The 23,404-nt window shown below is 35.5% G+C and overlaps 1 protein-coding gene across 1 annotated transcript in view; it reads left to right on the top strand.

The window, feature by feature from the left end:
* TMEM209 (transmembrane protein 209) overlaps positions 1-21,798 on the top strand; it is a 30,152-nt gene extending 8,354 nt beyond the window's left edge. The window contains exons 4-16 of the mRNA XM_027840167.1: positions 303-434; positions 1,977-2,209; positions 3,317-3,521; positions 4,295-4,470; positions 5,652-5,723; positions 7,443-7,539; positions 9,525-9,650; positions 11,087-11,184; positions 11,570-11,684; positions 11,780-11,877; positions 12,467-12,540; positions 17,785-17,880; positions 19,346-21,798. Coding sequence (XP_027695968.1) covers positions 303-434; positions 1,977-2,209; positions 3,317-3,521; positions 4,295-4,470; positions 5,652-5,723; positions 7,443-7,539; positions 9,525-9,650; positions 11,087-11,184; positions 11,570-11,684; positions 11,780-11,877; positions 12,467-12,540; positions 17,785-17,839 — 1,481 coding nt within the window. The 3' untranslated portion in view covers positions 17,840-17,880; positions 19,346-21,798. The remainder of the gene's footprint in view (positions 1-302; positions 435-1,976; positions 2,210-3,316; positions 3,522-4,294; positions 4,471-5,651; positions 5,724-7,442; positions 7,540-9,524; positions 9,651-11,086; positions 11,185-11,569; positions 11,685-11,779; positions 11,878-12,466; positions 12,541-17,784; positions 17,881-19,345) is intronic.
* Positions 21,799-23,404: the final 1,606 nt, after the last annotated feature.

Raw genomic sequence — 23,404 nt, 5'->3', positions numbered from 1 at the left:
GTATTAACTACTGCATAAAAATTATGTAAAAATGCAGTTCAGATTTTATTTTTTTTTTTAATGCTTTTTGAATGGGATGTTCAGACAATTTAAATTCATTTTAGTCTTTCTGGATAATGAATGGTATATGCTGTACTGTTGTGTATATTATTGAATAGACAATTAGGCTGAGAGCAATAAAGGAATGTGAAATTAAACTGTAATTTCTTTTTATAAGTTAGAGTTTTGTTTTTTATTAAGATTGGTAGGAATGATGATAGGGTGGCTGTTTTGTGTTTTAATTACCTGGTGTTTCATTCCAGAGCTTGTACTTGCATCTCTCTTCAGCCTGAATGCTTTATTTGATTTCTGGAGGTATTTCAAATATACTGTAGCACCTACGAATCTGGTCATCAGTCCTGGACAGCAAACACTTTTAGGATTGAAAACAACTGGTAAGTGTTTTGTATCTCTTGATAAAATTAGCAACAAATATCTCTTAATTTCAGAAGTTTGCTTTTCAAAGCTTGGTATTGATGGAAGAACCATCAAGACTATGTAATTTGTAGGATCCCTGTCTTAAGTAAGTCTGTATCTAAATATAGAAGACAAATTATTGTCTTTCCTAATTTATCTTTTTGGAAAGGAATTTAATTAGATTGTGAATGTGCTAAGTTTGAGGTGCCTGTGAGACATGAAGGTGGAGATAAGGGCTGAGTGTATTGATTTTTCAGTCACTTTTTTGGGGTGATGATGCTGTTCTTGATATTTTCTCCCAGTTGTTTAGTTATATTCTACCACTTTCAGATATCCTTTCAATATGATCTCTTAATATTTTCAAATTTGTATTGCCTGCAGCATGGATTTCTTCTGATTTACTTGGTCTAATCCATCTGCTCTTCCTGACTTCATCTTCTCAAGTGCCATTTCCACTTCATCGTAGCACATCAGGCACTGATGTTCTGATACATGTTCCTAGTGTGGTTCATTGATGATGAGAGTGATGCTGACCAACATGTTCCATTTTCCATGTATTTGGTGTCCTTTCATTGTAACTGTTTTTGGGAGGCTCTAGCTTAAGTCTAATATCAGGCTTTTTGTATATTTGTGAACATTTTGCTGTTTGGTTGGGCAGAACTGCTCATGATTTGCCATTCTCCTGCTCTGCAGTGCTTTGCAAATGAATTATACTCAAAACTAGTATTGCCTTTGTCTGCCATGTCTTTCCCTTTGGTCAGGAGAATCCGTGATTGCTAAGACAGTTTAAAAAAAAATTTAGTCTTTCATATACTTAAACAGCACTCTTATTCTTAGTCTGAAGACCTGGGTTCAAATCCTAGCTATAGCCATGTGACCTGGGGTAAGTCACTTAACTTTTCTGAGACTGTTTCTTTAACTGTAAACTAGGGGTGACAATACTTGCATTTATCTATTTCACAGGATTGTTGTGAGGAAGGACTTTGTTAACAGTAAATTGCAATAGAAATGTATGCTATTTTATTGGGGGTTTTTTCCAACCATTTAAACTTTTCTTCCTAGAAACTAATTTCCTTTCTCTTGAATCATTTTATTGACACCTCTCTAGGTCCTTTAGGTTCTATTCTTCAAACTTCTTTACAATTATAACACTGACTTGATTAGAATTTTTAAATATTCTAATTGTTGTAATTCTTAAGCTCCTGGACTTAGGTCTCAGTATAATGAAGTTTTTGTTCTCTTTTTTTTTTTTTAAATATTTTTAGGCAATTGGAATTAAGTGACTTGCCTAGGGTCACACAGTTAGTGTCAAGTGTTTGGTCTGAGGCCGGATTTGAACTCAGATCCTCCTGACTTCAGGGCCAGTGCTTTATCCACTGCGCCACCCAGCTGCCCCGAAGTTTTTGTTCTTTTTTAAAATAACAGTGCCTTTCCTGACTTTGACTCCTTAGCAGTAGAAAATTAGCATAATAAATACCAAAGGCTGCTAACCTCTATTTTGCATTTTCTTTTCATTCCAGTTGTACAAACCACTCCTCCACGTGAACTGGTGGCAAACAATATCCCTCCCTCTACACCTTCTCCTCCAATACAGGGTCAAAGTGTGTTGAGTTATAGCCCATCTCGATCCCCCAGTACAAGCCCCAAGTTTACTATGACAGGATATAGCCCTCAACTTCCAGGTCTGTCATCAGGCAGCAGTGGTTCTTACAGCCCTGGAGTGACTTACTCACCTAGCAGTAGTTATAGTAAGGTAAGCCTTTTCTTTTGATTACTCAAGGAGAAACCATCTCTAAGGTTAAATGAACAATGCTGGTATTTTGCTACAATGTCTTGATTAAAACAAATAAAAAATTGTCTCTTTAATGACAATGACTCTGGCCCCTGCTTTCTTTACACTTTCCCGTTTTCCAGCTTCCTTCTGCAAAGCTTTTGGGTATCCTTACAGAATTCTAAGAGTCTTATCTTTCATGGCTTCTCATTTTATCTGAGCATCTTTCCAATTAAAAACACGTTAGGACTCTTCACCAGGGGTTGAAGCTTATACTCCAAATACCAGAATAATGAGAGTTGTTTTGGCATCCATGGTCTTTCTCCTAGTCATTTATCATTTTGGTCTGATAGGACCAGGATAAAGAGATATGGAAATTAGAAGACATTTGGTTGCCTGAAGCACACTGTTGGGGATCATTGTATCAGGTGACTTAGCCACGAGAGTAATCATTTTCTTGTTGCAATCTGTGTTGCTCATTATTAGAGTAGCAGTACCTAGAAGTAAAATTTACCCAATGTTGTTGTTTTTTAAATAGATTTTTTCATTTAATTAACTTTTTTTAAAAACAAATTATATGTATTAAATCTGAATTTGGAAGAAAATAAGAGAATTTTGTGAAAATGACAGTTTTTTTTTTTGAAGTAGCACTTAGAAACTTAGGTTTAGTGGGTCTTATGCATATTTGGTATAGGGCCTCATTAACTTATTTTGATGTACCCTCTGTATAGTATTGCTCATGATTTCTGCTTTGAATACTAGAAAATTCTAGTTAGACTTTGCTTTCCATTTTCGTGAAAGAAATTGTAACTTACCATAGCTTAGAGTAAAATTGAAAGCAATAATCTCTCAGTTTATCTGTTGACCTCTATTTGCTGTCCCTTCTTGTCTTTCCCTTCTGTCTCAGACCACCTCGCATCATTGTGAGGAAGGTTTACAAAACTTTAAGCACTAGAGAAATAAAAGTTTGTAATACACATCATCCAGATGAAAGAGGCTTTATTTTCAAACTAGACTAACAAATAAGGTGGGAAAAAGTCTTTTTACCTTAAATTGCAGCTTTTAAAGTAAATCTCTTATTCTAAATAGGTGTCTGGTTATAGTCCTTCCCCTGGTTCTTCTCCATATCCTACAACCATTGGTCCCGCAGAGAGCTGTGGCTTGCGATCTCGGTACCGGGCTTCACCAACTGTATATAACTCTCCAACTGGCAAAGAAGACTACATGACAGATCTCAGAACCCTGGACAGTTTTCTCCGAGGGGAAGAAGAGAAGCAACATAGGGTTCAGCTGGGTAAAAAAAAGTGATTTCATTCAGTCATAATAAAATTGGATCGTGGTATTTGTTTTTTCCATATGCAGGGTGGTCAGAAGAATATGCCATTTCCTCTGAGAGGCATTGTGGTACAGTGGAAGGCTGAGAGTAAGCAATAGCAGTTTATTGCCTCAGATTTGCTATTAACTAGCTGTGGAACTTTGGGCAAGTCATTTAACCAGTCTGGGTCTCAAGTTTCCTCATTTATAAAATGAGAAGGTTGCACTGGATTTTTCGAAGGACTCTTTGAACTCTTAAACTTTATGATTATATGAGCTGAAATAACTCACTTTTGATTGGCATATAACCCCCCAGTTCATTTCACTATGCACAAAGTTCTATGCTAGGGATACAGAGGTAAAAAAATGATAGAGCCCCAGCCTTTAAGGATATTACAATCTCCTGGAGGAGATAAAACACACACAAAAAGTATGTCATGAGGTAAATATGTTGGCAAAAGAATGTTTGGTAGTAAGTCAATGACCCCTAGTCTCAGCAGTTGTTTTTATTTGGGGGGGTAGGGGGAACTATACAAACTCAGTGAGGACTGGGTTCCATGTTTTTGAACATAAGACCTAGCACAGGCCTGCCAAAGCAGACCACCCGAAGTCCTTTGGCAGGCCGCAAGCAGCCCATGGGTGGTATGTTGTGTAGCCAGGGCCTAGCATAATGTTACATAGTGGACACTCATCTTTTGACTTATTGTGACAATAATTACAATAAACTGATGCTTACTAAATTGGTAATTATAGGGAGTACAGATTCTACTTCACCTTCTAGCAGTCCTACTTTCTGGAACTATAGTCGTTCTGTGGGTGATTATGCACAGATGCTAAAGAAATTTCAATACCAGCTGGCTTGCAGGTCCCAGGCCCCAAGTGCTAACAAGGATGAAACTGACCTTGGTTCTAAACAGGCTGCAGAAGAGGTAAATGAAAAAATGGTGACTTTATGATTTGCTAATCCTCAGAAGTTCTACTAATTGTCATTTGTTCTTTAAAAAACATTCAATCTCAACTTTTAAGTTAAGGCAATGTGGATAGAGTACTGGAATTAGAGTTGGGAAAGCTTGGGTTCATTTTCCCCAAAAAATGTACTAGTTGTGTTACCAAGAGCAAATCATTTAATCTCTGTCTGCCTCAACTTTCTCATCTGTAAAGTAGGAATGACAATACCTATAATATCTATTTTGAGGCTAAAATGAGATAACCTATGTAAAGTGCTTTGCAGACTTGAAAGCCCTACTTAAATGTCGGTTATGAATAAACTGTAACAGGAATCACTAAGTGTCTGGCACACTTGGTAAAAAAAAAAAATGGAAAATCTCGGGGGCAGCTAGATGTTGCAGTGAATAGAGCATCAGCCCTGGATTCAGGAGGACCTGAGTTCAAATGTGGCCTCAGACCAAACACTTGACATTTACTAGCTGTGTGACCCTGGGCAAGTCACTGAACCCCATTGCCTAGGCCTCCCCCCAAAAAATGGAAAATCTGCTATTTTTTGTCTGCCAGCTAGCATTTATTAAGTGCATACTATATGCTAGGCACTATTTCAAGCTTTGGGGATACAAAGAAAGATAAGAAACAGTCCCTGAAGGTGCTCATAGTATAATGGACTGATATTCTTTGTGGGTCTTATACTGAATTAGGTTGTTCTTTTTCATTGTGTTATGTCAGGTAACAGAAACTACTATCCTATAGAAAGTGTTTTCTGCCGTCATCATCAACAAATGCTTGGTGCCTTATTACACTTGACTGACGTGCTGGAGTCTGTTCACTTAGTTACTTTGTTTTACTTAGATTTAGTTAATTTTTTTCTTTCATACTTTGTGTGTGTGTGTGTGTGTGTGTACGTGTACACACACATTTGTTTTTGTACTTTTAACTTGATCGTTTAAAAAGTTAAATAGAGTTGAATAGCAACTCATAAGTACTTAGAAAAGTCATAGTAATTGAGTAGTAAGTGGTGATGTTTGTATATACCAGTTAAAATTTTCCTCAGGATTGATAAGGTACTTTTATCATTGTGGAAATGAGAATTGCTATGGTCTCTGGTAAACCTTTTCTACATTGATTGTCATTTTCAAAAGCATGTACTGTTTTTGAGTAGGTGTGGGCAAGAGTGACTATGAATCGACAACTTCTTGATCATATGGATTCGTGGACTGCCAAGTTTAGAAATGTAAGTTCTGTCATTGATCTAATGCGAAGTGTAGTTAACATGTCACTGTTGTGATTAAGGACAGCTAGATGGTACAGTAGATAACTGCCAAGTCTGAAGTCAGGAAGACTCCTCTTCCTGAATTTAAATCTGACCTGAGACATTTAATAGTTGTGTGACCTTGGGCAAGTCACTTAAATCTGTTAGCCTCAGTTCCTCATCTGTAAAATGAGCTGGAAGAGGAAATGTCAAAACACTCCAGTACTTTTGTCAAGGAAACCCAAGATAGAGTCATGAAGAGTCAGACATCACTGAGACGACTGAACAGCAATAATTGTGGAATTCTGGGGTACTACCTCACACCTGTCTGATTGGCTAACATGACAGAAAAGGAAAATGACAAATGCTAAAGGGTATGTGGGAAAATAGGGACAGTAAAGCACTGTTGGTGGAGTTGTGAACTGGTCCAGCCATTTTGGAGAACAATTTGGAACTGTCCCCAAAGAGCTATAAAACTGTGGATACCCTTTGACCCAGCAATACCATTACTAGGTCTGTATCCCAAAGAGATCAGAGAAAAGGAAAGAAGACCTGTGATGCAATAATATATTTTTAACAGCTCATTTTGTGTTGGCAAAGAATTGGGAATTGGCTGAACAAATTGTGGTACATGATTGTGATGAGATACTATTGTGCTTTAAGAAATGAAAAGCAGAATGCTTTCAGAAAAGCCTGGGAAGACTTATATGAACTGATAGAAAATGAAATGAGCAGAACCAGGAGAATATTGTAAATAGTAATAGCAATATTATAACAGTGATCACCTGTGAAAGATTTAGCTATTCTGATCAATACAGTGATCCAAGACAGTTCCAAAAGTCTCATGGTGAAAAATGCTATCCGCCTCCAGAAAGAAAACTGATGAACTCTGAATGTGAAGTATAAATTTTTTCACTTTCCTTGTTTTTTCTTGCTTTTTTTTTCTTTTTTTGGCAATATGGCTAATATGGAAAAATGTTTTGTATAACTTCACATGTATAATTGATAGCATATTGCTTGCCTTCTCAGTGGATAGGGCAGAGGGGCTGGAGGGAAGGAGAGAATGTAGAACTCAAAATTTTAAAAAAATGTTAAAAATTAATAACAAATTTTAAAATATATTTGTGGGTTACCTAAGGAAAATTGTAGTTTGAATGTCATGTGCACAAAATAATTAACAAACACTTATGAAGTGTCTGTATTTCAAGGCACTCTGCTAGGCACTGAGGAGATAAAGGGGGAAAAGCAATCTGCCCTGAAAAAAAATTTGTATTTTACCGGACCTATGCAACATATGCACAAGTATAATACAAGGTAAATTGTGGAAAGGAGGGAGCACTACTAATAAGGGGGATCAAGGAAGACTTGACAGAGAAGTGGCATCTAAGCTGAGTTCATCAAATTAAGAATGAAAATGGAAAACTCTGAGTGGAATCTGCAGTTGGAATTTGTTGGCAAACAGGAATAATTTAGAATTTAGGTCTTTACTTGGGTATTCTGTCTCAGATGCTAAAAGTGACTTAAAGTTTATTGTTGCTCTGGAAAGTAGAATTTTGAAGCCCTTAGTTCTAAAATCAAAAAGTATTACCTTATCAGAGCAATAAATCTGCTATCTACAACATTTGAGAACGGTGTGCTCTGATTAACCGTGGTTTAGTTCTGTATCATGTTGCTTTATTTTAATTTTTTTCTTTTTAATAGTGGATCAATGAGACAATATTAGTGCCACTTGTTCAGGAAATTGATTCTGTCAGTACACAAATGAGAAGAATGGGCTGCCCAGAGCTACAGATAGGAGGTATGGATAAAAGTATACATGAGCATTTCCATTTTCTTGAGTGCTTCCTATTAGAAGAAATTCTGTACTGAGGGTAGATTATTTAGCCAGTTTCATTTGACTGTTCTGCACTGACACCTGAAGTTGGGAAAAAAAAAAACATATTAATGCCCAAATGTTTCTAATTGAGCAAACAGCCAAATTAATAGAACAAATTGAAAACCTCCAGGAGTTTTCTTTTCATTATATTTTTTATTATCCTTTCACTATTGCAATAATAATAAACTCTTAGGCAGACTATGTATTGATCATTCTTGCATGACAGATTTTCAACCGTAAAACTGAGTCTGTTGGAGCTCCGAATTCCAGTGAGGCAGATTAACTGTTAAAATTATGCTAAAATATGCCATTCTTCGTTAGACCAAAAGTATAATGAATGTATTACCTTGGTAATTTCTAAATCACCTATTTTAAGACTCTCACCTGTTTAAAAAAAATTGGCAGAGGTACTTCAGGTGGCTATGTCCCTATGATACATTTACTCTTCATTATCATGTACTGTGCAAAAGACAGTAGAACTAAGGTCCTACTTAACTGCTCTTTCTTGGCATGGAGGTAACCAGCCACTGGTTCTCCAAGGCCATGCCAGCAGAGTGGAAGCTTAGTCAAGAACCAAAGTAGAAAGCATTCTAGACAGCACCTGGGGATAGATTCTGTTGTCTGTGATCCAGCCTAAAATCAGAGGCTCATTGCCACCTTGGCCACAGGATGATCAATTTTTTGTGTAAAGCAATTCTCAAAGACAGCTGCCAAGTTATAGATGGATTGCAGTCTTCTTCAGGAGAGGGAGTACCTACTCAGATGAAATAGATGAAATTGCAGATCCTTGTAAAAAGATTTAATAATAAAGAATTTTGAAATGATTCACATCTCTGTGAGTAAGTGCTCTTAGGAATATTAAGATCATTTGGATTATACAGTAGTTCTTTCTTATCATTAGGGTGTTTTTTAGCCATTTTCTTCTCTCTGGACTATAAACAGAAATGTTCCAAAATGTCAAATGTATTCCCAGGAATCATTTCTTGACTCTGCAATATACTTTTGCAACTATGCTTGCCCTTTCTGTCTTTTAGTAATATGTTAATGGCTTCATGAGTAGCATAGTACCCTTTCTTGATTGAAAGGATTTTTTTTAATCTACAAAATAATCATCTATTAGTACAACAGGCAATTTTCAGTACAACTTTTTAAATATTATCCAATAAAGGACTAATTATAAAAATGTATCTTTATATTTAGGTGTGTGTCATACAGATTTTATTGGTACATAAACGCTTAAAATATCTCTCTGGCTAATTGCTTATAGATTTAGTTTTTAGATGATAGTCTGTGAGTGAAGGAGAAATTTGTCAATATTTCTTCTAAGGTAATAAGTCAGTAGGCAGGCACTTATCCTTGCTGTCAAGATAAACCATAACCCCATTCTGTAAGAATTTAAAAGTACAGGGGGGCAGCTAGGTGGCACAGTGGATAGAGCACTGACTCTAGATTCAGAAGGATCTGAGTTAAAATCCAGCCTCAGACACATAACACTTACTCGCTGTGTGACCCTGGGTAAGTCACTTAACCCGTTGCCTTGCCCAAAAAAAACAACAAACAAAAGAATTTAAAAGTACTAATTCTTCTTTACATCATGACTGATGTGAAAATATGTTTAATATGAATGTATATGTAGAGCCTATATCAGATTGCAAGCCATCTTGGGGAGGGAAAGAGGGGGAGAACATTTAGAACTCAGAATCTTATGGAAGTGAATGTTGAAAACTAAAAATAAATAAATATAAAAAAAATAAAGGGAAAGGTAATATTAATTTAAAAGAATTTAAAAGTAGACTAATATTTGAGGACACTTCTTTAAAGGTGTTAAGTAGACTTGCATGTGTAATGATCTGTGGTATATGATTTTTGTTGTAATGGGATTTCCTCTCCTCCCTTTATTTTTGCAGAAGCTAGTATTACTAGCTTGAAACAAGCTGCCCTGGTCAAAGCCCCACTCATTCCAACTTTGAATACTATAGTGCAATATCTAGACCTTACACCAAACCAGGAATACTTATTTGAAAGGATCAAAGGTGAGCTATTATTTTTAAGGTTTAAAAAAAAAAACCGTTGAGAATTAACTATTTCATTACCTTAAGGGGGCCTTGAAGGATAAGGAGGGAAAATTCATTTTATTTATGAAAAATAGTAAGTCATATGTATAAATATATATTTTTCTTCACTGAAGTCCTAGTCTAATTCATCATTATGACACAGAAGTGACCCTGGGTTCTCAAAAACTTCAGGTATGATGTCTTGTGACAGACTTTATATATCTATCATCCAAAGACTAGCCTAGCTAAGTTTAGACACATTCATTACTAGAAGGTTGACTAGAAGTGATGAATTTTTTTAGTCATTGCAACTCACAGAAACTATCTTTTGAGGTATGTCGGGGGCTGTTGTCCTCAATCAGTGGAAGGGAATCTATCTACAAGCACAAAATCATGGCTATTGTTTATATGTATGCATATCCATGTTTGGTCATCCACCAGCCTCTTAGGCATATGTTCACATGGATATGGAAGCTCTCTATTGGAGAATATTGACGACCTGTCTATTACTTAAAACCTTTTAGACTAGGGCACCAAAAAAATGAGAACTTGGTCACAGCTAATATCTGTCAAAAGGAGGACTTCTCTTCATTTATACCCTGTTACCTCTCTTGAAGAGTAGGTATGGGTATGAGTATGAGGGTGGGTGTGTGTTGTGACCAAACTTTAAGTGAGAAGACTATATCAGAGTAGATCAGCACCTGCTCTGTAGCGTTGTTGTCTGGAAGCAAGACTGAAAGAAACCCAAGTCTGCCTCCATCTGAGGCTAGTTCTCTCTCCATTACATCATACTGCTTCTTGTTGTGTGTCTCTGTGTTTGAAAGCTTATTAGTCACTTAGAAAAATAAGCGTCCTGTGTATGAGATGTAGGCACTTTGAATATTTAGACATCATTTCTCTTTTCTTCAGAATACTAAAGGTGGACTCTCTCCTTGTTGTCTTTCCAGAAGAATAGAACCCACTGAATGCTATTTCTCCTAATTCATTTGTATTTCTTAGAATAACTTAGTCAATCTTTAATGTTAATGTATTTCTTTCGTGGATCTTTTTTTGCTCTACCTTCTTAACAGGAGAGAAATAGGATTTAGTAATAAGTGACCTACCTTGAAAGTCATTAGCTCCTCAGACAGAGTCATAAAGAATTTCCTTATTCTTCCCTACATGGTGAGGTTGTGAAGGAAAATAAGTAATATGAGTAGTATTTTTAAAAATTGTTTTTGTAAAATGTTTTCATTGCTTAAATAACCTTTAGGGTTAGATTTGTTTTGTGTTGGTTTTTTTTTTCCTTAAAAGAAAAAATCGTTTCTAGAGGTCATTGATGTATTTCATTAAGGTTCTCAGCTGAATCTTTTTTCATTCTTTCGTATCATCCTTATGATTTTAAATAACCTGATATCAACTCTTTCCAATCATAGAACTCTCCCAGGGTGGTTGCATGAGCTCATTCCGATGGAATAGAGGTGGGGACTTCAAAGCACGAAAATGGGATACAGACCTGCCCACTGATTCTGCTGTGAGTCAATATGATTGCTTTTAAATATTTTTGAAGAAATTTATCTATGCCCAGAGACTGTTTTATGTTAGAATAAGAATTTTAAAAGTTTATGTTAAAGCAACAGCTAGAAATTATGTATATGTGTTCTTAATTTTGGTTCTATCTATCTGTGTGGGTTTGGCTAAGTTCTAACCAATTATCAGAAATGTTTATATTTATTATCATTAAATGTATTAAGTAAGTATTAATCATTTATAATGCATTTCCATGCTTTCTTTGGGAGATCTAAGTTCTAGAGGAAAGTTTGTCCTGAGTTTCTTTTCACTGTAGTTACTTTCTGAATTAATGACGAATCTGTTTTTGTTGATTGCCATTTTTCTGTGCTGATGTTTTTTGTTTACAGATCATTATGCATGTATTTTGCACTTACCTTGACTCTCGACTACCTCCACATCCTAAGTATCCTGATGGAAAAACATTTACTTCTCAGCACTTTGTTCAGACACCAAATAAACCAGGTAGAGAATTTTCTTAAAGTAGGTATTGGGATTTTTTGGTGGAGTATCTTTACATTCTAAGCTTAGCTTTCTCTTTTCAAACTGATACTCTGCAGACATTACAAATGAAAACGTTTTTTGCATCTACCAGAGCAACATTAATCCTCCCCATTATGAGCTAATTTACCAGCGTCACGTCTACAGTCTTCCAAAGGTACTTTTATATTTTGTATTTATCATATTCACATTTTTGTAAATGATGAACTCCTTTGACTTTGAAAAAATATTCACTCATTTATGAAACTGAGAAATGCTTTCCTTACAGAAAAATGCATTACTGCAAATTAACACCAAAATAATCACCTGTATCAGTAACTAATGATGATTTTTTTCCACTGTCATGTTTACTAAGATCTTTTACATGTAGCTGTATTCCTAATTTATGATCTCTACCAAATTCCAGTAAAATACGTACAGTGACGTCAAAGGCTGACAAAAATGCCGAAGTAGATAAGGAATATTTGTAATTAGCACATTATTTGAATGCTAAAATCCTTTGACAGTGTTTGAAGTTTTTTGGTTTTTTTATGTAGACTAATTACATTTTTTCCTCCCCCACCTCTGCATAGCCATTTGCTTATCGGATTTTTTTCCTATAAGGTACAAGGGAGTAAATCTCATTCTATACCTGAATTAAACAAGAATTTTTTAATCATTAGGGTCTGACATAATGAAGATTTACTATATTTACCTATCAGATTGAATTTTCATATTTTTTTCTTAATTTTTTTTCCTAAATTCAGGATAGAAATAACATGTTCCATACGTTATTGATGTTCTTATACATCATAAAGACCAAAGAGTCAGGAATGCTTGGGTAGGTATAAAATGCTATTTCAAGTACAAACACTTCTTTTTTAAATGACTTCCCATATCTTGCTTTTCCTGTTTTGCTTTTATAATTGTTATATAATCATTGTTAGCCCAGAGCCCTATTTCTAGTCATAGGGGTTAGTGCCAATTCTGTTAAATTGTTCTTAGCGTCTTTATTGAAATGAAACTTAGTCAGTTGAAATGTATTAAGTTCTTTATTATCATCACTGTTTAATGTTAGTGTAGCTCACGTTCAAGTCCAGCGCACCAAGATAACAGAATAGCAGGAACAAATATGGTCCAGCTTTTCTAACACAGCCACTCCACGAAGATCTAGGAAATATACCAGACCAATCCAAAAAGGGAAGTTCGAGAGAAAAAAACCCCACAGCAAGTCATTTTCCCAGCCCAGGTTAGCATATAGAGAGGTCTGTGGACACTGGGGATGGGATCTAGCCAGGAGTAGATCACATGCACGAACTTAGAAAGGACCAAATCTGTGTACCAGGGCAAAAAGAGATCCTAGTTGAACCCTGACCTTGTGCAAAGTGAAGGAACGGGTGCCAGCTAGAGTCTCTGTTGCTATATCACATATTTGGGTCTGACTGAGGAGGGGCCTGAACTGAGGGATGGCAGTCCAGGATGAGCAGTGGTCACAAGCTATAGGCTGTGTACTGAGCTAGGAACAAGTTCAGAAGCAAACAGTAGTTGTGTGACTCAGATTTTAGGAGCTGAGCAGGGGTCTCAGTTGTAGACTTCAGCCCAGTCTGAAGCCTGCGGCAGAGCAACCAGGGCAGGTATCTAAGATCAAAGGGAAGCCTGTATTTATGTCATTCAGAAGCCACAGTGCCTGAGAGTATCTGATTCCAGCACTAGTCTGTTGGACCTTCCAACCAAGGATAAGCCAATAGGACCCAAACCCAGATCAGGATCTTGTAGAGCTCAGACACAGAGGACAGTGATCAGACTTTGTCCTGGATTATACCTTTTGGGAGCATTGAAAACTTATCAGTCCCCAGCCTGAGATGTCCCTGAGATCCTGGAATAATACAGCGCTCAATATCACAAAAAAATATGAGAAGGAACCAAGAGGACAAAAAACTCACTGCTTGAAGGGCTCCAGACATATGCAGAATCTGACCCTAACATAAAGTCAAAAAACAGAAAGTAGCAAGAATGAGCAAACCAAAAATAAGTAAATAAGAATCACACCATAAAGAGCTGTTATGGTGACAGAGACAACTAAAGACACAATCCCAGAAAAAGAAAATTACTCCAAAACATCTGTAAGAAAGATCTCAAAGGAAAACACAACTTGGACACAAGTTCGGCTAGAATTTTTGAAAGAGATAAAGCAGAGCTTTTTGTTTTGTGTTTTTATTTTTAAAAGCAAAATGAGAGCTATGGAAGAATGGTTGGGAAAGAGAATTACAGCTTGGAATAAGAGGTACAAACCTCACCCAAGAAAAAACTTCAGAACTTAGAAATTGGCCAAATAGAAACCAATGACTCCATGAAACAAGAAATATTGAAACAGGGTGTAAATCTCATTCTATATCTGAATTAAACAAAAAAAGAATTAAAAAATAGAAGAAAATATGAGGTATCTGATACCAAAAACAACTAACCTAGAGAAGAAAGAGACATAATTTAAGAATCACTGAACTATCAGCAAGCTGTGGCAAAAAGAGCCTAAACATTACATTTCATGAAATCATAGAAGAAAATTACCCAGATTTCTTAAAACTAGTGGGTGAAGTTGGAATAAAATCCACTGATCACCTCTTAGAAGAAGCACAAATGAAAACTCCCAAGTGTGCTGTAGTCAAAATCTAGAGCTTCTTAGTTAAAGGAAAAAAAAATACTGCAAGCAGGCAATATTTTTTGGAGAATTCAAGTATAGAGGAGCCACAGTATCACACGGATTGAGCAGCCAGAATTATAAAAGAGCACAGAGCTTGGATTATGATAGTTCAGAAGGCAAAAAGATAACAGGGTTACAACCAAGAATAATTTACCCAGCAAAACTGAATATAATCCTACAGGGGGGAAATGGACCTTTAATAAGATTTCTAAGCATTCCTGATGAAAATCAGACAGAGCTGAGTAGAAAGTTAGAAATACAAACACAGGAATCAAGAGAAGAATTTTAAGAAGTAAACAGTCGTAAGGCACTAAACAAGGATAAATGTTTACATTTTAATGTATGGAGATGAGATACATATATATGTATATAGATACACATTTGTATATACATGTATGTTATATATATAAAATACATATCTCCCCTCAGAATTCTGTCATTATCAGGGGTTCAGAGAGGAAGTTTAATTAGAGGGCCTAGGTGTGGTTCTGTTCTGATACTCTTAAAAATGGAAAGGCAAAGGAAGAGAAATACTAAAGAGGGAAAGGGAGAGGAAGGATAGAGAAATTATCTGATATAATTGGGATCCACACACGTTTATACAAGCAAAGAGGACATAGGGGATGGGGGTGCATGAAACCGGCTATTCTTGAACCTCTCATCTGAACTGGTCAAAGGAGGAAAGAGTATAAATATACTTAATTGGGTGTTGAAATACATTTCATCAACAAGGAAAGGGGGGAATAAAAGGAAGGGTAGAAAAAGGGAGAGATTAGTAGTAAGCAAAACAAACAAAAAGGGGAGGGCAATGAAGAGAAGGAAGAGTTTAAGAAAATAGAATGGAGGAAAATACACAATTAACAATCATAACTGAATGTGAATGGGATGCACTCACCTATGAAATGAAAGATGATAATTGACTGGAAAGCAGAATTCAGTGATGTTGCATACAGTAAACATACTTGAAATAGAAAGGTGTATACAGTTAAAATAAGGGGCTAAAACAATCTTTTATGCTTCAGCTGAAGTGAAAAGGACAGGGGTAACAATCATCCCAAAGCAAGAGCAAAAATGGACAACTAAAAGAAAGAAATAGGGAAACTCCATTTTACTGAAAGTTGTCATAGACAATGTCAATATTAAATATAAGCATCAAATGCAATAGCATTTAAATTCTTAAAAGGAAACTCAAATGAGTTACATGGAGAAATAATAAAACTGATACTGGGGGACATCAGTTTACTCCTGTCAGACTGAGGTGAATCTAACCCAAAAAATCTTAATCTTAAAGGATAGGTCAAAGAACAAATAATAGAAACAATTTTATTGATAGTGACAGTATATAGGACAATATACGAAAATTTTCTAGGATGCATCTAAATCAATCAGTCCTTGGGGAAAAATTTTTATTTCTAAACACTTTAATCAATAAAAGAGAAATAATAGATTAAAGAATTGGGTGTGCAACTAGGAAAAAAGTTTTTTTAAGCTTCAAAGTAGAAATCCGGAAAATCAAAGAAGAATTTATCAGAATTGAAAGCCAAAAAGCTGTTGAATTAACAGATAAAATGTGTTTAAAAACTTACTCTTGAAACAAAACAAACAGCAAAATAAGGTATTAGCTAACTTAGTTTTTAAAAAAGAAAACAAAATCAATATCAAAAATGAAAAAGGTGAATTTAAACCAATAAGGAAGAAAGAAATGATTAGGAATTATTTTACCTAATTTTGTGACAAAACTAAAATCTAAATGAAATAGATGAATATTTATAAAAATATAAAATGCCCAGACTAACATAACAAGAAATATAGGACTTAGATAACTGAATCCTAGGAAAATGAATTTCATAAGCCATAACTCGACTGCCAAAGTGGGGGGGGGGAACAACTGGGTATCAGATGGACTTAGAAGAAGCAAACTGGATCAGCCATTTAAAGAATAATTCATTCTAATGCTACTAAAATGTTTGGGAGGGGAAAAAAAAACAGAAAAAGGAGGGATCCTACTATATTCCTTTTGTGATACAAATATGGTCTTGACTATTACTGCCTTTGATTTGGTTCCAAGTATCCAAATATTAAGAATAGATCTGTCATCAATTAGGTTGAAAGACTCAGAGGTGGTTTCCTAAAATCATAGTAAACAACAATTACCTCTTATGTAATAATCTAATTATCTTAGAGTACAGAATTAGACATGCATGTTTTGGACATTGCCAATGAGGTAATTTGATTTACTTGACTGCATATTTTTACAAGAAATTTACTTTTCTTTCATTTTTTTCCAATAAGATGAAGACTGGAAGGAAAATGGATTTCTATTCATTTTTTAAAGGGAGAGAGCAGATATATTTTAGTGAAAAAATTAACAACGCCCCTCACCCACAGCCCAAATGTGGTCTTGATACATAAACTAGGAATAATGAAAACAAAGGAAGAAAACTATAGACTTAATATCTCCAATAAACATTAATGCAAAAAAATATATAAGCAAGGAGACTATAGTGTCATATCGTCGAGATTATACATCATAACCAGGGTAGATTTATAGTAGGAATTCAGGGCTGGTTAAATATTAAGAAAATTATTAACCATATTAATAACAATACCAGTAAAAGCCAAGATTATTTCAATGGATGGAGAAAAATCTTTTGACAATTCAATAACCATTCCTGTTTTTTAAAAAAACTGCAAAGGAATAAATGGACCTTTCCTTAACATAGGTGATAGCTATCTAAAACCAAGAGCTAGCCTTATAATAAAAATAAACTGGAAGTATAAAACAAGGGTGTCTGTTATCACTATTACTATTCAATATTGTGCTAGGAATTCTAGTAATAGTTAATAAGACATGAAAAAGAAATTAAGAGAATAAGCATAGGCAAAGAGAAACAAAATTTTCTTTTGTTCCCAAAACATGATGATTTACTTAGAGAACCCTAGAGAGTCATCTGAAAAACTAATTGAAACAATTAACATCTTTAGCAGGGTTGTAGGATATAAAATAAACTCATAGAAATCATCAGCATTTCTATATATTATCAACAAAGTCCAGCAAGAAGAGAGAAAATTAGGGTTACAAAACACTTTACACAAATAAAGACATCTAAATAATTGGAGAAATATTAATTGCTTAAGGATAGGCTAAGCTAATAAGATAAAAATGATAATACTGCTAAATTTATTGTGTCCTCCCAAAAGTTATTTTACATGGCTAGGAAGAAAAGACAAAATTCATCTGAAGGAACAATCCAGCTCTGTTCATCTTTACAATAATAGTTCACATTTATGTAGTACTTTTGATTATCAAAATTATTATTATGGTTATTTTTTTAAAAACTTAAATATGGTCTAGATCCATCAAAACTCTTTTTTTCTTTACAGGAGGGTTAATCTCGGCCTTTCAGGAGTGAATATTTTGTGGATTTTTGGAAAATAACTCGCTTAGTCTCTTGCTTTTGATCTCCTTTATTTTAACTGGTAATTAATGAAAAAAATCGGGAAGAGGACCTAACAGTAGCAGATCTCAAACTATACTACAAGCAGTAATCTTTAAAATAATTTGGTATTTCTTAAACAATAGGTTGATCAGTGGCACATATTTTCTGTGGCATAAGCTACAGAAGAAGCAAATGAGCACAGTAACCTAATGTTTGATAAATCCAGTGATCCTGACTACTGGGGCAAGAACTCAATATTCGATAAACATTGTTGGGAAAACCAAAGGCAGTTTGGCAGAAACTTGGCATAGACTTAACACCTCACACCACAAATAAGTTAAACTCCAAAATGAACACATGACTTTAGATGTAAAGTGACATCAAAAATAATTTATAAGAGCAAGGAAAAAATTACCTTTCAGATCATTGAGCGAAGGGTGAGTTCATGATTGAACAAGAGATAGAGAGGACCACAGAAGGTAAAATGGATGGTTTTGATGACATAAAGGTTTTTGCACAGACAAAATAAATGCAGCTAAAATTAGAAGAGAAGCAAGTAGTCATTCAATAATCAGTAAACATTTATTAAAGTACCTATAACGTGCCAGGTACTTTACTAAGCACTGAAGATCTTATAGACTCCTTGCCTTCAAAGGAGCTCCAATGTAATGAGAGAAGACAACACATAAAATGAAACTGACTGTCTGGGCTGTGGGGGCGAGGGGTGGGTGGACGTTTGAGGGCGGTAGATGGTGGTGGTGAGGAGTTACCCAAATTGGGATTGGGGGGGTGGGAAGAGATCTGAGCCAGATTTCTTCCTGAAACTTACACCTTTCAGAGTTTCTAGAGATAATGAAATCTAGGAAATTGGCAAGGTGGAAAATAATGAGGTGAATTCCCTGGTGCCCTCACAGGTAAATGGGGAATGTGGTTTTTTTTTGTTGTTGTTTTGTTTTGTTTTTGTTTGGTTTTTTGGTTTTTTTTTTTTGGCTAGGCAGTGACTCACCCAGGGTCACACAGCTAGTAAATGTCTGAGGCCAGATTTGAACTCGGGTCCTCCTGACTCCAGGGCCGGTGCTCTATCCACTGTGCCACCTGGCAGCCCCAGGAATGTGTTTTTCAACAGGTTTCTGATACAGGTCTCATTTCTAAAATGTATAGGGAACTATTCAGATTTATAAGAATAAGAGCCATTCCCAATGATAAATGGTCAAAAGATATGAACCGGCTGTTTTCAGAGGCAGAAATCTATGCTGTCAGTAGCCACTTGAGATAATGCTCTAAATCACTAATAATTAGAGAAATGTAAATTAAAATAATTCAGGTTCCACCTTATACCCATCAGATTGGTATTTCTAAATATTAAGTGGAGCAATCCATCATTGTTCATCTTTATGATAATAGCTCACATTTCAGGTAGTACAGTCATCAAAATTAGTATGGTTACAGAAAGAGACAAATATATTCTGGATAAAAGTCCATTGAAACTTTTTTTTCTTTTACAGGAGGGTTGATCTTGGTCTCAGGAGTGAATATTTTGTGAATTTTTGGAGACTAGCTCATTTATCTTTGATTTTGAGCTCCTTTAATTTGACTGGATCAAATAAAAATGTCATCCTTTTTGAAAAAGATTCTAAGACTCCTGTTGCTGCACAGTCTGAAATAGGATACATAAAACACTCCTAACAAAATGAAAGCTGGAGTAGTAAGAAGCTGTTGTCATTGTTAACTCTGACATCTTCTGTTACAAAAAAGTCATCAACTTTGGTTTACATACATTTCAGGGTTTTGTAATTAAAATATTGCCCTCTAGAGTTCCTTTGAAGAAAGCGTGTCATCCTTTTAATAAACTAGGGTTTTGGGGTGACCCTCAGAAACAAATCCAATCCATAGGATTGCAAAACCACATACCTAAGATAGTTTCAAAACTATCACAATGATAGTTTTCAGTCTCAAATATTTTGGCATAGGTTCATATCTTAAAGACAGTAAATTGTGAACTCAGTTGGTAATTTGTCCTCAAATTTCCCCTGTCTTATGAATCACACAAAACATAAAAGCTTAATTATTGGTTAAAACTAATTTACCAGAGATGGTAAAAAGATTTTACGGTATTAGTTCCAAAGAATCTGAATTCAAGTTAAACCTGAAATTTTGACAGAATTTCATTCAGCTCTTTGATCAATGTTCTCAGGGGTATTGGGGATTAGTGAGTAACAAAGAACTTTATAACATTTGGTTTTGATGTGCCATTCACAGTATTGTATTATTTGAACATTTCTGTCTTTTAAAGTTAAAATGTCAGCCTACCTGTTTTAAACTCTCCAGAAAAAAATTATTAATGCCAAGAGAAAGTATATTTTTTGTATTTTCTTGCTTCTTTCAAAGAAGGGAAAGGGGATAGATTGTAAATAATTGAGTGTGATAGTGAATGTGTAGCTAGAAAGGAAACTAAGGATTACTAGGAGTTTGAGTTTATTAAAAAATGGGTTTATTAAAAATGTCATACCAAACTTTTTTTCCCCCCCAAAACATTACTACATCAGGAAAATGCTGCAGACATGCCTGGATTTCTCTAAGGCTTTTGATAGTCTGTCATGATACACATGTGGATAAGGTGGAAGAATATGGATGCCAATCTAGTTAGATGGATCCATAGCTCTCTGACCATATCCAAAGAGTTACCTGATTATCAGTTGTCCTCCTAGAGGAAGAATTCTAGCAACATACTACAAGACTGCCTTTCACTCTCTTCTTATCAGTGAATTCAATAAAGACATAAATAGTATGTTTACAAGATAGAGTTGGTAGGCTAGCTAATATATTGGCTAATAGATTCATCCAATCTTACTTGGTAAAATTATGGGCTAGATAAAGCTCGATATGAATTATAGTGAGAATGACAGCTTAAAAAAGCTAATGTAATTTTAGGGTGCATTTTCACTTGTATGTAGTACTCTAAAGTTCACAGAGCACTTTGTTTATAGCAGCCCTGTGAGGTACGTTAATGCAACTGTTCACCCAATTTTATGGAAAAGGTACCAGAAAGGTTAGGTAATTTGACCATAGTCAAAGTGCTCAGTGGGGTCAGAGCCTACATTTGCCCTCTAACTCCAAGTCCAGTGCTGCTTCTGTACCATATTTCCTTTCTAGTAGCCGGTAGTGTCCAAAAAAAGGGACAATGATTGTTCCACTTTTACTCAGCATTGATCAGATTAAACCTGATGTGTTTGGTTTTGGGCACTACAAACAAACTTATTTTTACTATCAATACAGAAACTGTTTGTTTTAGGTTAAGCACATTGGCTGTGATGTCTTGGGGGGGGAAATGTGAACAGAAGTTGTTACAAACGTTAAAATTTGACAGATTTCAGTGGGTGGTGATTGAAAATATCATTGCAGAACAGTTGATGGGAAAATATATAATTTGTTGTAAAATGTTTAAAACCAGAAAACTGATGATCAAGCATTTCCTCTTCCTTTATGCCTTCTACCCAGGATTTTCAAAAAATTAGATCCATGATAAATTTTGTTTATATTGATGGTACCATTCTGTCTTTGGCAAGAGTTTACAATAAAAATAAAATGTAAAAAACTGGCTAGATGATATATTTGGAAAACAACAAAATGTTTTCTGTGGGTATTAAGACTATTGTTTTTTGTATTATTGAACTATAATTTGACTTTGGTTTTAACACGGTTTTATTTCATTTCCATTCTAAGGGTAACCAAATTTGGTCCTATACCTAACTCAGGAATCTGTTAACGTTTTAGTATTAGTACTGTCGCTTAAGAGCACTGGTAAAAACTGTTCTGAGTCTGAACTTCAAGAGGAATGCCCATGTAGTAATGGTTTGAGTGCCTTGTTTTAAGTGAAAGAGTTTGGATTACATTTGTATATTGTCTTTTCTCTTAATTTCTAAAAATTAAAAACAATGTCTTTTATGTGTCACTTGAATTTTGGTTATGGAATCAGTCCACTTCTCTACTTATGTTCATTCTGTTAGTCTTTCCTTCCTGCCCCCACCCCCCATCGATTATAGGGTTTCTGTATGAATCAAGTTTTTTCTATAACAGCTATATTCATGGACCTAAATTTTAGTTTCATCTGACTTGTAAATTCTGTGTTGCTTGGCTGAATGGTTATTCAACAATCCTAATGGTAGAGGTTTCATTCGTGACTTTATCACAACTGCTATACCATCTGCAAAAGCCCAGTCTCCCTGCCCCCCATCCAGTGTGCACTGTCAAGATATATAAAGCACGGCTTGCATCAAATCTCCATATCTTCAAAAATGTAGAACCATGGAACTTTATGGAACTAATCCCTAGACAGGATTAGTTCAACACCTAAACTGAGTTGAAAGGCAGTACCTGCATTTTACAGTTGGCAATAGCCAAGAGGGGTCACATGACTAAGGTAATACAGCAAATTCCATGGTGGATATCTAGGCTTAGTACCTAGGTATCTTCGTTACAGGCCATTGTTCTTTTTCCTTGAAAGTGAAAGAATGGAAAGGCGTTTTTTTAAACACTCCATACCAAGATTAAAAGCAAACCCTTTAGCCTTTTATTCAGAACCTTCTACAAGACCTCAACCTACCTTTCTAATCTTAATGCCTCCTTATACTACACAAATCCTCTGTTCAGCCCAAACAACTTGAATGTGTAATTTTGTTTTCTGGCCTCTGTACTAGTCCCTGTCTGTAATGCCTCCCCACATTCTATACCTATTCCCAAAGACCTATTTAAAATCCAGTGTACTCTGGGAATACTGACCACTCCAGCTGGAATTGATCTTCCTGCTACAATACTTACACTCTATTTTCCTGTGTAGATTATGTCGTTTCCCCAACTAGGGTGTAAGTTCCTTTAAGGAAAGGATTTATTTTATGTAACTCATTGTAGTTCAGTGCTTTGCACAGGGTAAGTCTTTATTTATTGGTTGATTAATAAATGTGAATATTAAGTGCCTACTACCAAGGACCTAAATACGAAGACTAGTTTTTTTTTTCTTCTTATGGTTAGGCTATGGGGTTAAGTGATTTGCCCAGGGTCACACAGCTAGTAAGTGTTACATGTCTGAGGCCGGATTTGAAGTGAATTCAGGGCTGGTGCTCTATCCACTGTGCTACTTAGCTGCCCCCGAAGACTAGTATTTTTTAATTACATTCACTGACCTTAAACCTTCTGCCCTTCAATTAGATAGATTCCTGTAGCAACAGTCCATGCTCTAAGTGGACAGACAAAACCTAACCATGTTATATTAGCATATAATTAATTGTTAAATTGTAATGTAAACAAACACCAAAGTTGTGAAAATGAAGGAATAAGTGAGGGAGTGGGATTGAGCAAGAATGTTACCACTGTACCCCAAGCTGTTGCATCCTGAGATCAGTCCACTTGTTTCAGTAGTCTTAGAAAACACAGAATTTTATAGCTGGAAGGTAGTTTAGAGATCGAATCCAATCATTTTACAGATAAGGAAACAGACCCAGGATGTGAAGTGCCTTGCTCAAGATCACACACCTAGTTAATGGCAAACCTGGGACCAGAACCTAGAT

The sequence above is a fragment of the Vombatus ursinus genome, unplaced genomic scaffold (assembly GCF_900497805.2).
Source record: "Vombatus ursinus unplaced genomic scaffold, bare-nosed wombat genome assembly UNPS02014839.1, whole genome shotgun sequence".
Lineage (NCBI taxonomy): Eukaryota > Metazoa > Chordata > Mammalia > Diprotodontia > Vombatidae > Vombatus > Vombatus ursinus.
The sequence above is the reverse complement of the archived record's forward strand: the minus strand, read 5'-3'. Positions and strand labels throughout refer to the sequence as shown.